This window comes from Colletes latitarsis, chromosome 10 (genome assembly GCF_051014445.1).
Source record: "Colletes latitarsis isolate SP2378_abdomen chromosome 10, iyColLati1, whole genome shotgun sequence".
NCBI lineage: Eukaryota > Metazoa > Arthropoda > Insecta > Hymenoptera > Colletidae > Colletes > Colletes latitarsis.
Window position 1 is genome coordinate 19,509,458 of NC_135143.1, and position 16,629 is coordinate 19,526,086.

A 16,629-nucleotide genomic window follows, 5' to 3' on the forward strand; every position below is an offset into this window, starting at 1 on the left:
TATCCGAAAGCTTCGTAGTATTTTTAACTCTTAACTGATACATTTATGTACTCTAGTTTCAAAAATTCTAACTTTATAAAATTGTTAAATATATGAGTTTACCTAGAAACATGTTGAACAGAAAATCTGTATCAGAAATTAATGATTAACATTTTGGTATCGTGAAAGGACCCAAATTACATGAAAAATTGATAATTAACATTTTCGTATTGAAAGGGACCTAAATTGACTGTCGGAGTTTAATAAAATTATTAAATAATTATAAACACGTGTTAAATCAGAAATTAATGATTTATATAAAATATTGATAATTTGGTACCGCAGGGAAGCGTTGATAAAATTGGAGATAAAATTATTATTCGTTTCAACGGGAAATATGTTAAATAGAAAAAGAACGGCGCCCGGGCGGTAATCGAGGAGTCGTGCGCCGGACCGGCGCTGCATAGAAAATTAATAATTAAAACCTTTGTCACGAAGAAGGACATGAATTAGGGATCGAAACGTTTATTGAATAGAAAAACAGAGGGGCCGGGGAACGGGTCGATGAAAGGAGAATCGTGCACGGCCGATTCTATTCACGCGATGTACGCGCGGGGATACAAGGTTAGAAGAGATAAGCATCATCGGATTAATTATGCGTAATGCGTCGAACGTGTGCACCGCGTGCATGCGCGCGCGCTAGCGTTTCGACGTGCAACGAAGGACCGCGCTTGCTCTCCGTTGCCGGCTAACGCATTCAATTATCATTGTTGCTCCGGGAGTTTACAGATGTTTCCGCGATAATCACGGTGCCGCGCGATTGCACGTTTATCCTGCCGGTCCGTATTAACCGCCATTGAATGGCAACGGTAACGAGAGAGTAGCCGGTGCACGCCACTCCGGATGATGCAACGCTGCGAGGGAAACAAAGCAGGGAAGAGTGTACCCGACGAGTCGGCCACGCGACTTAATTAGGCTCGTTGGAAAAATTCATGCGGTCCTGGCTGCGATACGACCGTTGGCACCGATCCAGATATCCCGTTGCTCGCTTCGAACGATCTTCGGATCCTACGATGCGAATTACCGTGGCTCGAGAGAATCATCATCTCCTCGAGAGCGGACATTTTTAACGGACGATGTTAGGCAAATGATATTTAGAAATAACTTTACTCGATTTTATTTTACTTCATTTTTTACTTTATTTAAACATGCAATATATATTTTACACGAGTGTCTTTGATTGAGTCTTTGTATAAAGATGCTAAATTTGTTTAAACAAATGCTAGAATGTAGTATAATACGTATCTATTGTTTCAACAAGGTGCCCTACTTAGTGTAGAAAAAATTTGACACCGGCAGATTTAAATGTCCTCTTTCACACTTTGCTGACTACAAGTGTACTCTTTCTTAATGACGTATTTGAGATTCTGAGTAAGTTATACGTTGACCCTCTATTATTCAAACTATAGCAATGATTCTTAAAGTGAGCCCCATACATAATTCATAAGTTGAACATTTCTTTCTCTCACAACTGGAAGATAATTAAAAGATAATACGTGTATAAATATGTGTCGGTGTTGAAATTCGCCTCATGTTCATTTTAAGAGTCATTATGTACATTTATTTTCTGAATAAAATCAAATGATAGAATCATTGATAGAATCACATTTTAGTAAACGCAAATTTCAAACACACTTTATGTCAGATGTGCTAGAAAATAGAAATACACAAGCTTGTCGATGTAACGAATAATTGTCGGCTTCAAAGGCTATTTATTTCATGTTTCGACTTACACACGAGTCATTTTCGAGCCAATCGTGAATCACGAAGTTTGAAACGCGGGATTAAGATTATAATTAGCGACGAGGGCAGTGGAATAATAAAACACTGTAAACATTTTACGCGTAAACACTGTAAAGAATCTATTCGGTGGAACGGTAATAGAGTGAAGACTAAACAATAGAAGCCTAACGAGCGAAGTGAAAACAAAGCAAGCCTTACGACAAAGCTTCAATTCATCATCCCCATAGTGAATGACCATGCACAACAAAGCTGTAAAAGACAATACGAACTATGAGTTCCCTGTAACGCTACACGCCGATGATTAAGTATTGCAGGAATTCAAAGACGATGTCCAATATTTTCTGTGCAACGATTACAGTTATAAAATATCCAGCTACGAACCCTTCTCGTTGAGATTGGTTGTCGAAGAGAGTAATTTGCGAGGCTGTGTATGGTTTTGAAATTTTTCTTCAATTTGAAACTCCTATAACAACCAATCATGCCACAGCAAATCTGCGGGAGACAATACAAGCTATGAATTCTCTATAATGATATGCGTTGATTATCGAACGTAGAACATCGATTATTCGAACACAAAACGAGACGTATCTATAAGAATTGCAAGCTCTACGCCAACACTGTTTATAGTTTGAAACTTGTGTCTATCGCACGTAAACAATTTTACTAGTTAATAGGATACATAGTACCTATGATTCATGTGTCCTAGTTTAGTTCTAGCAACTGCTAGACGTAAACACATAGTTAAAATTACACGTTTCGCATAAAGCATGAATAACAGATGGAAAAGTATGTTGCTGGAATGGGAATAAAAGTCGAGTATTATTGAACGTTTATAATGGGGTGACAGAGTTTCTAGCTCAACTACGGAATGCAACGTTGGAAAGTCCATGATTTTCAGAATTAAAAATAACGATGCGATACTTGTAGAATTTTTGAATGTGTCCTATTTCAAGGCAATAATCTATTCAGACTGTAAAACTTGTAAAATATGTTTTACAGTCTGAATAGGAATTATAAATTGGGCGGTAGAGTAAGATTATTGCAAGTTGTTTGATTTTTGTAATTTTTGATGAACCTGGAAGTGAAATTTGAAAAAAAATAAATTTGGATAGGGTAAATAAATTTTTGTGATGTTATAATATAAGTTTCCAATCGTTGAAAAATAAAACTTTGGTATTGCAGCGGATTCCATATTAGTTGGATAGTGCATATGTTAAAATATAAATCCTCCAAAGTCAGAACCAATAATTCTAAAAGTAAAACCAGTGTACTGACCTCTAGTCAGCATTGAGAATTTAGAAAGAGCCCACCTGGAGACATTGAGTGTGTATAATTAAGTTAAATTCATATAAAAACTGTTATATTAAAATGAAATCTGATTTACTAATAAGAGTAAATAAATTTCGACGAAACATTACAAATGAGTGTCAATAAAATTTCGCAGGCAATAAATTTTTCATTAACACACGAAAGCGAAAACAGAAAAAGATTCCTCAGTCTAAGACGAACACAGTTTTGGGAGCCCTGCGTGCAATTTTGTCTCTTTCTCGAAAACTGTGCAAGAGCATAATGTAGAAGCATAACTAACGGACCATCGAACGGAAATAAATAGTTGGGGGTTTCTGCTAGGTTTCCAGTTGCACGGCCGACGAGCAACGCGCAGGGGGGAAAACACGGTATTGGCGTTGCCGCGCTCTATTTCCGTCCCTCTGTTTTTCGGAGCCCTTTTTCTCTTTGCTGGCGCCCCGTTTCGCTTTCTATATTCTTTCTCCGTTCCTCTGCCGGCGGCACGAATGTTTTCATTCGACGGCGTCCCATTGTACGGCGCCCGCCAAATGCCGAAACGCTGATGCGAAAACTGTTTTCCTTTTTTGCCTTCGTTAACCCACATTCACAGTACGCGTTTGCGTTCGGTTTGGTTCGCGTCTCGTTCGTCCGAACCACCCCCTTTTCCCCTACCGCGAGCCCTTTTCCACCCGTTTACTTTGTCCGGTTCCCGTGAATTAAGCTGATTTATAGTGTTTACCGACAATAGTTCGCAATTCTCTCTTTTCTAGATGCGGCGGATTTCGCGGCTGTGTCGCTGCTTCCGCGCGGGGGTAGAAAAATCGAGGCGTTGATGGAACACGTGAAATTTGTCGTTCGCGAGGGCGGGTTGCACGCGAAGAGGCGGAACGGGTCCGTTCCACCCTTGGGATAAAAAAAAAGATCCACGAGTCATCGTCGCGAATTTCAACGGCGACGATGGAAGCAGGTGCGCCAGTTGGATTAGGCGCGAAATCGCGCGGATAACATGTTTTCCTTCGGTAATGCCGCTCGACAAAGGGATTTTGCGAGGATGCGACTGACATTGAGTTTAAATCTCGGGGAAAAAAGCGCGCAGAATGTCGGACGCGCGTAAACACGCGGGAAAACGGAGGGCTGGGGGTGAATGGCGCGATGATCCGATGGGTCGAGGGAATTTAGGAGGGGCTCTGTAAATTTATTCCGTTTTTACAGTATTAAGATCGCCCGGGGATCGTAATAAATAATAAATATTATACAAGTCACTTTCCCTGACATTTTTTAATCGTTTACAAATCTTTTTAACGCCTGGACTTTGAATAATGTTTTCATTTTTCTATACTTTGTCATGTTGCCTTAAATTTAATTTTGTTTCATTTAGAATGCGAGAAAATCGCGTTGTTGTACATATTGGAATAATTTTTGTGAATGCAATGTGTACATACAGTTGCTCTCGTATTCGTACACTGTAATAGTGATCTACTATGAATGAGAAATAACTTGTTCCTTATGAGTCGTTTTTGAAATTGATATAAATCCATTTTTTCGTACATTAAGATATTTAAAGGATTAAATTAGAAAGAAAACTTGTCAACGATCATCCCACATTGTTGACTTGTTTATATTATACTTCTCTATTGGTTTTGTAATTGGCCAATAACATTAAAAAAAAAGAACAAAATGACTTCGTAAATAAAGTATCACAGTGTAATAAAAACAATATTTGTTAAAAGTAAATGGAAAGAATTCACAATAAACAAGTTTTTTTTTATTTATAGTGAATCACCATTATACTTTAACAAAAGGCTATATGGTTCCCAGTAATTAAAGAACTAATAAACGTACAATTCATAAAATAGTTGTGACATTCAAAGCATCATACAAAAATAAAATTCCTGCAACAGGATAAAATGATGCTAGACATAATAATGTCTAGTCACTATACGAATTTTGATAGATGCTTTGCTCAAAATTGCTGGACTATTTACGCCTGTAGTTACGGGGTACGTTTATTATAAATACGAATCTAGGACCCCGCCAGGTTTCATTAAAATCGGGCGAGGGTCAGGTCCTGGGCCTCTGTCGTGATATATCGAGGGGCCGTTTCTCGTTCCGTGGCTGTAACGAATCGAGGAACGTGGTTACTGCGGAAAAGTATTCGGCCAGTAATCAGGAAACACGATCAAAAAATTCTTAGGTTAGTCGCGGCGTGTGTGCCGTTCGTAGTAGTAATTACTCTCACCCCTAACGATGCGGTTGTTTTGTTTCCAGGCGTAGTCGGAGCTCGGAACTTCACGATGGAGTGCCGCAAGGGTCGACGGAAAGGTCTACTCAGTGGCCTGGTGTTTGCGTGGCTCCTAACCAGCGGTTGCACCGTCGCGGCGCGAAATATAGGTAAGTGAGAAAGTATTTACGATAGCAGCGTGAGCCGATTCCTGCGAGCAACCTGTCCGCGGGCCTCGGCTCTGTCCTTGTGCCAATTAAGCCTCCCAGGCGACACCGTGCAAGTACTACGCGCGAATATTTACGCGCTGCACGACGCCCGGCTTGTTCCGAGTCGACGAAAAATTATTCCTCCACGGTCGAACGCGAATTCCCAGTACGACCACGGAATGGTATTTTGGAACGGAGTCGAACGGTGCTCGTGTTCGGTGATTCCGCCTTGTGCGCTTTCTTTTCGCCGCCCGAAAGTAATTGCCAACACGCGACGTACCCCCCTCAAAAAATATCGCGCGTTTTAGAGCCATCGTTTGTCGCGGCGACGAGCAAAACCGAACACCTGGAATTTTAACGCGGACGATGATTTATTCGACGTCCTAGCGGTATCGATCTCTGGACCTTTTTTGGTCAAGCGGGACCATATTGCTTATTTTTGGCCCGCCCGGGTCGTTGCGTGACTCCAATTTGTTTCTTGATCGGTTACAGTGAGATACTCGAAAATTGATGTTATCTGCGTTAGGCTTGCGTTGCAGGAGAAAGTGAAAAATAGAGAAAAATGTTCAACGTTCATTTATTCTACAGATTTAAGAATCAAAGTATATTTGTAGCTTTTTTAAACATAGCTGTTCTTTTGTATCGTGTTGTTTAATTGATTCGCATCGTTTTAGTGCGTTCAACATCTGGTCCCTTATAATATGCTTTCTTCCTTGTTTTTAAACTTCGTTTTTCACTTTTTCGAAGAACATGAACATTTTAATGACTTGCAATCGATGCAATGCGAACATTAGCGAGAGATTACAGTGTTTAGACAGCTGAGATATTCGACTGATGGTTTAACAAAGTTAAATTCCAGTCCGTGGAAATTTTGTTTTTACACTACACATCGATTGACTGCTCAATCTCTTTTTCCTATCCGAATTCGAATAGTAGTCTCACAGCTTTGAACGTTTATTTAGGGACACCACAGAGCCCTGCATTAATAAGAACCGAGTTTAATCCTATATTAGATCCTGTATTAGAACCCAATAAAAACAGTCTCTGTGCACTGAGAAAACTTTATGGGATTTACTTGATATGTTTTCTCGTGGGGACACCTAATAGCTCTACAGGTACAGCCTATTACAAATACCAGTATAATTCCTGTTATAAAAGGGAAAGGAGAGTTTACGCAATTGGGGGGTAAACTTAGGTTCCTCGAGCAGTCATTTGCATCGAGTTTGTCAATTGTTAGCCCAATGAAAATTTGTGCAGAGTTTCAACGTTCGACGTTTCCTCGCGAGTTTAAGTAAAGATCCCCGATTCTCGCCACTTATGGGTTCTATGAGGGTGGGTTTTCCGTAGATGAGTGTTTGGCCTTTGGAAGGGAGAAACGCGGATCGACGAGCTGCATATCCGGCGAGGCGTAACCGCAGTTCGGCGGCCGTGCTTACGGGTTGACCGTTGAAACATTTATCGGAAGGCAAACACACAGTGTGTTTAATAACGAGAATGGAAGTAGCCTAGCGTGTGTACACTGCCCCGTGGATTGTACTATCGCGGTGAAGATCGTCCCTTCGGCCACTCGAGAGCCCCTCATGGACGAGAACTGGTCCGAGCTTAGGAGGCCGATTGTGTACGCAGACCCAGCTCGAGAATTAACTCATTCTTCACGCTAATTGATTTAGGAGAAGCCGCGCGTGAAGTGATATTGTTGCGGGAAGAATCGACGGCGGACTGTTTGTCCACCGGTGCACGGTGTAATTAGTGGCCAAACAGACATCATGGGGGTCGTGACCGGTGGTCAAATATTTGGAAAAATGTACTCCACGGTTGTACACCGTCAGTGGTCGCTAGAGATCGGGTCGAAAGTTGGAAATTTTGCTGCAGAGATGTGGGTTCGTTCAAGTCTTTATAGATAATGATTCTTTTATTTATGGTACTTGCAAAACTCACGGTTTTAACAAAATTTTTGAATTACGCAGCATAAAGCTATCATGTGTTCTATTGTCGTTACTACATTGATAACAACAGTGTAGTGGTGAATATTGCACTTTACATTAAATGGACCCACAATCGCGTGGTCGACCGGGTATACGCAATCGTGTAAGTCTTTTATCGCCTCGATCAAACTTTGGTGCGATGGGTATATGCTCCTGTTCCAACTGATAATTCTTTAACACGTTGACGCATTATTCATATATAGCTGACAGAACTATTAATCTTATAGCACCGTAGATTAAACCACTTAATTTAATAGCTACGTAGATTCCAACCACTTATTGTTTGGCCGAAGTGTTAATTAATTCATGGGAAAAATTTTTATAAACAAGCTAAAAAAAATTCTTCGAATAAAATGTTAAGAAAAATAAATCTGATAAATAGTCACCACGACGAACTTTAGATCAAGCAGCTTTCAATTGTCTAGAATCTTCTGTTCTTTTAATGGATACGTTCGAAAAAGAAATGAGAAAATTACTTTATTCTTCAAATACAATACTCCCTCGATAGTAGATGTTTTGCTTTCACCGTTCTCTAGCTAGAAAAACAATAAGTTTGAACGACGATGCTTGATCCGGTTGCAAGATGCGATGGGGACGCTGCGTCTGTTACGGGGGGCAAAAAAACGTCATCTATCGAGGCACTACTGCATATACTGTCGTCGTTGATGAAAGTCCAGGGCGTATTCGTGTTCTGGTGTTTCGCAGAGCGATTTGGAGCTACGGATTTTTTCTCCCGAGTGTATACCTGGGGGCTAGCGACACAACGAGCGTTCCGCGCGAAATCGTCTCGCAGAAAGGGTGGAGATTCGGTCGGTTGAGCAACCGAGTCGAAGTTTAGGAACGCGCGTTGCGCACACGTCGGTGCGGAACCGAGCATTAACGAGCGGCAGTCTCGAGAGCGATTTCGAGTTCTGAAGGGTCGAGAAAGGAGACCAGGCCAAAGGGGAGAGGAGAGTTTCCCTATTCCTTCGCGATTATCACACACTTCGGTGGGCCTAATCCGCGCAGTCGTCCCTGTGTTTCCACCGTTCTGCCCTTCGCCCCCAACGTGACGTCTTCGTTCCGTCGACTACGTATCTCGCCCCCTTTGCTCCCAGCGTAACTGGAAACGTGTTTGTCCGTGTTCACAAACACACAGAGCCGCGGGGAAACCGCGGAAACTCGGGCGATAGATAAATCAAAATCGCCTGGCATTGTGCGGCGTCCGATCGACGGTTCAGACGGCTTTGGCCGACTCTTTGATTCCGTTTCGGGAACGGAAGAGGTCGGAGAAAAATGGTAGACGGTAGATAAAGAACCGAGAGTGATCGTGACGCGACCGTTCCGAGCTACGGGCAGTTTTATCTTTTATTTATTCCAGGGGATATTATTCGTCTTGATTCGCGGCGATGCTGAAAAATTCCCTGCTTTCGAAGAATCTCTTTTGGGATGCGCTTTAGCGAGTGATCGGATAAGATACTAACGAAGTTGGCTCGCCGAAACGTCAGAATTTCTTTTCTAAAATTCACGACTCCTACTGCAACAAGAAACTATTTTCTTTTTGTAGCTTGTTAGCGGTCAGATGATACTCTAGGCAGATTAATTGCAATGTCTTTTCTAAGGGACACGGTTCATATCGAGAGACTCGTACCGTGAAACAAGACTACAGGGCTCGATGCAGACGAGCGACTTCGAACTCGTCTTTATTTTATTTTCCAGTAATGAAGATGAAGTGAGGTGCACAATCGTGCGTTAAAAGTAAAGCTGAAAGTACTCGATGAATAGCCTCAAGATATATTCCATTTAATTAGAGACGCTTCTGGTAAATAGGGGATGAATAAATTATTTGTTTTGAGATTTCTAGCTGGCTTTGGTTCTGGATTTATTCTCAGCGCGATAAACTTGTACATTACCGTTCGAAAGTTTGGTACGAAACTGCTTTAAACTATTAATGTTTCGTGTTAAAAATTGTAGAAAAAGCATGGAGGATTCGTTTTTTCTCGAGAAAACTGAAAACATGACGATTTTTATGAAAATTGTTTAATTGTTTCGATTTAGATACTACTTAGCAACTTTATGTTATTGAATAACAAATTTTGTTAGAAAAGGTTATCCGAGAGAGATTGTCAAGAATTTTTAAAATATTCAAATTCAAATTATGGTAGTTAATTATAATGGAAAGATTGCTGAAATCGCTAAACTTTTGAGCCATTCCATCTAATTAGCCATTTTCCAATAAATTATTCAAGTCAGTCCGCGAGTTTCCGCTCTCTGGTCCAGCATGTCTAGACATTTCCATGTTTCGCCTTTTTGAATCACAGAAATATTACAATTGAAACTTTTAAACGTAATAAATATCGAATAATTTACTGTATAAATTCACGAACTCCTACTATAATTCTGATCGTCGATGTAACGATAGAAAAAAATATCTTAAAATTCACATACAGTTTGGAAGCTGACTTGACCCAAATTTATTATTTCTAAGGATATTTTCTCTGGAGTATTTCTCACTGACAGTCTATCGATCAATTCTTAGGACCCTTAGTTTCGAGCGACAGGTCAAAAGTGACCCAGGTTCGCTATTGTAGGATCAACCGATGGTTGGAGGAGACACGTATTCCTCGATTCGAGTAGAAATATTCTTGGCAGCATGGTGGACCACCTGGGACAGGGTCACACCGTTCATCCCGCGGCTCCTTTCCGTTCTGTCTTTTCTTCGTTCGCCTCGCGTCGACGAAGATTTATAAACGCGCGGCAAAGGGGTTGGCGGCGGGCTCTGTGCAATTTACGGCCGCCACTTACGTCGCCGTAGCGCGTTCTGCGCAATTAATATTTATGTAGGATAGATCGGTAATCCTATTATACACTCGGCACAATATCTGGATAATAAGCATCGTGGACAGTGCGTGATTGTAGGGTGCGCGGCGTCCCCGAGGCGAGCGAAGGGGCCGCGGCTGTGTCCTTCGCAGGATAAAGATTGCCGAGCGAAAAATTTCTCACGGTTGATGCACGGAATGAAAAATCTCGCGAGTACCATTCCGCAGAGGTTCCCCTTATTTACTCGCGGCCGTAATCCGCCTTTAATTATTTCTCGAAGCGCGTTTCGATAGCGAGGAGGGGGCTGACTCCTTCCTCGTCGTTAGATCCGGAGATAATAGGAAATGAATTACGCAGTCTCGGGGCCCCTCGTTCGAACGTATCTCGCGATGGTTAAAAACCCTCGATCGTCGGATGAAAAATACACACGGTGCAGATAAGTCAGGCTTTAAATTACGCGCCAAATATCTTTGGCTTTTACGAAGACAATTGAAAAATTTAAACACGACCGTATTCCCAATTGAAATTTATATTTCGGCGTTGTATGTTCAAACGGTCTAACCTTTCTTTGATCGTGTAATCTTTCGATTTCTTAACCCCTTGACATACGATTTAATTCCAAATAATTTTTCGAACCTACACTATTACATTTCAATTCCTGACAAGGACTCGAGTAAAGATGATCTTATTGACAACCTTCGTTAGTTTGCAATTTTATTTTTTGGAAAATATGCTGTATATTCTGGTTTGTAATATTTCTAAAGATACCATAAGCTTTGCTTTCGACTTGCGAAACTACACCGACTCGACGTCGTTCGCCAACGACCGGACAAACAACCCCGTCCCTCTAGATGACCCTCTGAGTCTCCTCACCGCCCTCCGGCTCAGCTTCTAAGATTTGTGGTACATCGCCAACACACGGTGGCCCCAATTTACCGCGCATTACGCTGCTTTTCCCGGTTGTTTCTCCTCCGATGGTACTTCCCTTCTATAGGGTTTCTACCCCTTCTCGTTTATCCAGCCCTGGTCCCCCGTTCTCTGCTCTCGTTCATTCGTTCTTTCTCTTTTCTGAAGTCCACAAGTTCTGGAACGAATTTTTAAAGGAGTTATAAATTTTATCATGTGGGAGTAGAAATTTTGTATAACCTTGAAAACCTGTGTTAATGTCCTATATTTTGTTCTTTATATCAATATGGTAGTTTAATTGTATTTTATATTAACTGTGAGCTTACATAATTATGTTATACATTCGGCCAAAAGTGTCGAAGACTTATTATTATTTCGAGGATAGCAAGGATGATTTCAATCATAAAATTACCAAAATAAACGTTTCGTCCGTGTTATAGAAAATAATAAAAAACGGATAGATAAATCGATACGAAACAATTCATGAAATTACACAAATGGTAATAATTTTAATAACGACAGTTCTGCTAGTGATATATTTCCACTAAAAAGGCACGTGCAGTAACTGAACATTTCGAATAATTATGAGGGTTTTCTTTTTTTGAAATCATAATAACTGGTATCTTTAAAAAAACAGAAGCTTTATTCGTTTTGTTAGTATCTTTAGACACAGTACGTGAATACAATTTTCTTTCAAAATATCCAGAATAATATTCTATTATATTAAAGATTTCACGCGGACCTCTAAGCCCAGAGACAGCCAATTTCAATTGTTCCGAAACAGAAATTGGCGATTGTTTTTAACAGCGTCGCGTTGCCCTCGTTATTCACACTTCGTTGTGAAAGAACAGAGTACACAGTACACATGTTTCTGCTTGGACTACCGCGCGTTACACCGATGTTTCATGGTTCATATTTTCATCACGTAACAAAGCGGATAATGATACCGTGCGTCGCCGACGACTATCGCCCTTTCGCATTAATCCTTGTTCGAAACCGCTACAACGTGACTAATTTAATTACCAATCATGCACGAGTGGTCTCTACTCGCACAGCCCGCTAACCGTTTCTTCTTTCCTCCTCCCTGCCAGACAGTCGACGTGTTTTCGTCGAGTTCAATGAGTCCTCCGCGATCGGTTATTCAACGGTAACGATCTGTCTGGGGATCGAATTTACCTGGCCAGTGACGCCATCGATACGAATTAACGGTTAGATCAATGAGAAGATCGAAAGAAAGGTTTACTACTCGTGTCCTATTTTTTTTTCTAATGTCTAGTTTCCGTTGGTTCACAACCTGTAGGTCGCGGCCTCCAAGGGGCGCAAAAGTTTTCTAGGGGTCGCAAAAATTACTTGTAGTTGCAATTATTTCTATAGAAAATTTTCAGTAACTTATTTCAACACAACGCTGGTTTCTTTGTTAAGCGGATGAAAAGAAATATTTTAAAAGTATTGCAAGCCTGCTGTGACGTTTCTATAATATTTGATTCCTTGAAAATAAAGTACAGTAATATCTGTACTATTCTAAAATAGATGCAAGAAATAGATTGAATGTTGAAGACAATATTAGGTTGAATTTAACAAACACGCAGCCACGAATTTTGTAATTAAATTAATTAAATATTAAGTTAGAATTACATTCTGAAATACCTATTTTTAATATTTTATTTACTCTACTAAAAATGTTTCTCTGTGAATTTTTCTTAGAAAGGTTTGCAACTCGAGAAAGATTGAGAAACACTGGTCCAGTGGATCGGATTTAATGAAACCGATATCGAACTCAATGTCCATATTTTTCGATTTATGTTCGCGATTCTTTCCACATTCGTCGAAACGTACTTAGCTCGTCACATTCCGATTATAATGCGGCAAATATGAGTATATAATGGTTTGTACAAACGTGTTTCAGTTCGAAAAGTTACTTAATGAGGACGAATCGTGTTTGCCGAAAGTTCACCTCGAAACTAGCGCGAGGAACAGAAATATAATCGTAAATTATGTTTGGGAAAATTTAATTAAAAAGTTTTTAATTGGCCGGTCAAGTGTTAAAATTTTATAATCGGCTCGATTAAATCAATGTGCACGGAATATAGGCCAGAACGCGGTCAAAACGTCGCGACGCGTCGTTCGAAAGTATCTGAATTGTTTATTATATTCTTCCATTTTTGCTTATCAAGAAGTTGGAGTAAAATTTTGTTTTGTCAAGTGCCCCTACCTACTAATCATGATAATAACTCCTTAAATATCAACGAAAATATTAAAAGTAAGTTCCATAGAACGAAATAAATAAAAATGAAAAAAGGGGTTAGACTAACTTGCCATTTTATTTACAACGATTATAGAATATCGAAAAAATCATTAAAAAATCCCCCATAGAATAATGTTATTCAGACACGTGACAAACGGGGGTTAAAAATGTGTTGTCGTTGGGGAGCAATCGATTAGATTTAACGTCTCGATTCGTCGAGGCACTAAATTCGGTCTAACGACGATGCTCGGTGTTTCACATCCGCAGAAAATTATCTTATAGCCCGGTGGAAAACGAACGAAATCCCGGTGTAGTCCTCTAGGTCCTCTCCAACCCCGCGTCTGGTCTCCTTCCATCGCCTCTGTGCGCTTCGGTTCGCGTGGAACTTCGTTTCCTTGCCGCTCGCGTTTTCCAATTCGCGTCGAATGGATCGGTCGCGCGGAAAATAAGAGATTGCCGCGATCTTCTCCGCGTCTCGTGGTTGCACAACCTCTCTCCATCGTGGGTCGAAAAGCGAGCAAGAGGTGCCTGCTTGGAAGGGTGGAACGCTGGGGGTTGCGACTGAAGGGAGGGATGGGAGACGGGTTGGCTGAGACGAGAAGAAGCGAGTCTTTCAGCCGGAATTCCTCCACGCGGCTGTTCGACGTTGCGCAGAGGGAGGACTTTTAATTCTCGTGACGTTTACTTCCGGCGTACGTGACCCAGTTCCTCCGTGGAGCTTCTCAAAAATTGCTTCCAACCTTGGATGCCGTCCTATTTCAACCTGTTTTCTATTCGCGCAGGATCAGCGGCCGGGTTTTCGACCGTAATTGAAAATCTTCGCCACCCCCGTGCGCCTGTGTTCTTTCCTCCCTGTTCTTCCTTTCGTCCACGCTCGACGGCGACATTTGCATGGAGCAGTCGTTGAGCGGAAACGCTCGACGGTGGATTATCGTTTCATTTTTATCGGGGTCGTGGCACAGTTTGCGCCACGTTAGACTGATCGAGTCGGAGAAATTGTGCGTCACCGCGAAGATATTTCGATCATTTTTCGAGGATCGTTGGGCAGTCGTGGCAATTCGAATTTGAATTACGAAGCGTTTGAATACTGTGGAGGTTCGAATCGTTTTAAACACAGTAATGATTCTTAAAATGAACCTCAGACATGATTTGTAAATTGAACGTTTCTATCCTGCCCAACGATGCGATGTGAAATATGTAATGAAATATGTGTAATATGTGAAAGCAGTAATTTGAATTTTTCTAATTTTTTAATATTGTATTTGTTACGTTATCATTGGAAGTCACTAATATTAGTTTGTTTAATTTGCATTAATGTTATAGAATTGTAAATCACGAACTTGGTCTGGAAAGTACGAAAAGTTATTGTTTAGACGAGGATTATTTAGTTTGCATGTAATCAGTTCACAATATCAACAAAATGATTTATCTCAACTTGGATTTATTTTCACTGTTAAAGTAGAAAGTTTCCCAAGTGTTAACGAGAACAGATATAGTATTTAATATGGTAGAGTTAAAGTGCATCGTAAGAGAATCGCCAGATACGTCCGAGCTAAATATAAGGAAGAAGGGATCATTTTAAGAATAGAAAAAGAGTGCCCCTCTAACATTAAGCCAAAGGAAGCATAGACCCATATTAAAAGCTGAAAGTTTATTAATATTCTGAAAAGGGGAACAAGCTATACAAAGCATTGTAATATAAGAGAAGCATTATTATAAATTTATTTTCGATTTTTGAAAGAAGACGGTGATAAAATTAACTATAGAAGAAATCTAAATCTTATATAAAAAATTCCTTTGGAAGAAGAGTCTACAAAGGTATATAACATTATAGAAAAGGGCTGCAGAAAATCTGATATACTGAAGGTACTGAAACCTATATGGCCATTCAGCAGTCAGGATATTCTTTCTGTAATTTTATCTTCGAATAAAAAGCGTACTATTTTCTAATAATATTTGTTGAACAACAGGTTGTTACGTTTACGAGAATAAACAAAGTAGAACAGGTATAATTGTCATTGCTGTTCGTCGTGTCGATTCATCTTCTGATAAATCGTCAGGTCTATGGCCCCTATGACGCTCGACTCGGCTCTCAACTAACCCTCAATTCGACTAATAGGAGGCATAGACGTAACAAATTATTCTACAATGAATGGTATGTCGAGATGCAACGATAGTCGTGTGTCAGCGTCGTACTTCCATTCAGAATGCTTGTGTCTACAACAAGTTGTACAACGTCACACACTTCGCAATTATAGTTCAAACAGTCGTGTCGACGATGATTATGGAGTTTATTGTACGAAAAATCGTTGCATCTCTTGGTCCCCTATATCACGGATCACGCTGCACTGTCAAGTCCTGACACGAACATTGTGGCCACGTGTCACCGTGCTCTGAAAAATCCAGGTGTATTCTTGGGATCAATCATAATATATAATAGGTTTTCTGTTATGCAGCCCTAAAAATTTGTTACTCGCACCAGCAATCACCATGCAGCAATTCAGTTCAGTAAACATAAAATATATTTGAAAGAATATTTTAGGTTTTACTAATTATTTTTAGCCTTTTCATTCGCTTTAAAATTAAAAGTAATAGTACTTTAGTATTTATTGATGCCGAGAAAATCAAATTGGAACTTCTCAATACAGAAGAAAATCGAGTTAGAAAATAGTTAAGAAACAAGAGTCCATGAACAATAGCAACGGTAATTTGCTGAACATACCATTGCTTCCAGCTATTGGAAAACCAGGAAATGCCTCATGTTATGTAAATTTAACATGAAATAACAAGCATGTTTTCGAAGTACTAGTAAATAATTATACAAAAGTAACCAAGAGGATCAATATTAAAATAAATCATGAATCACGCGTTTCAAGCGACACTCGTGAACGGGGTTTACGTATTGTATAGTACAGAATTCGGCGCGTAATTTAAACTATTGCCCGTCTTGATCGTACAGTAATCATAATCGTCGATCGTTAATCAGATTACAGATTTCTTTCAAGTTTTCCCAGCGTTTTCTTTCCCCCCTAAACAAAGGATTGATCGTCCAGAGACCTTTGCTCTGTGATCTTGTCTCGCGCGTGGGTTCCTTTCGCCGTGGGTACGTTCCCCTTTTAATTTTATGGAAGCCGCGGAGTGGCTGTCGACGATCGAGCGACTCGATGCCTGGCGGAAGATCGATCGTTCGTTCCG

The 16,629-nt window shown here is 40.4% G+C and overlaps 1 protein-coding gene across 8 annotated transcripts in view; it reads left to right on the forward strand.

Annotated features, from left to right (window-relative positions):
* LOC143347259 (latrophilin Cirl) overlaps nucleotides 1-16,629 on the forward strand; it is a 610,528-nt gene that overhangs the window by 232,435 nt on the left and 361,464 nt on the right. For all 8 annotated transcript variants that reach the window (XM_076776307.1, XM_076776305.1, XM_076776306.1 and 5 more), the window contains one exon: nucleotides 5,338-5,460. In XM_076776307.1, coding sequence (XP_076632422.1) covers nucleotides 5,364-5,460 — 97 coding nt within the window. In that variant the 5' untranslated portion in view covers nucleotides 5,338-5,363. The remainder of the gene's footprint in view (nucleotides 1-5,337; nucleotides 5,461-16,629) is intronic.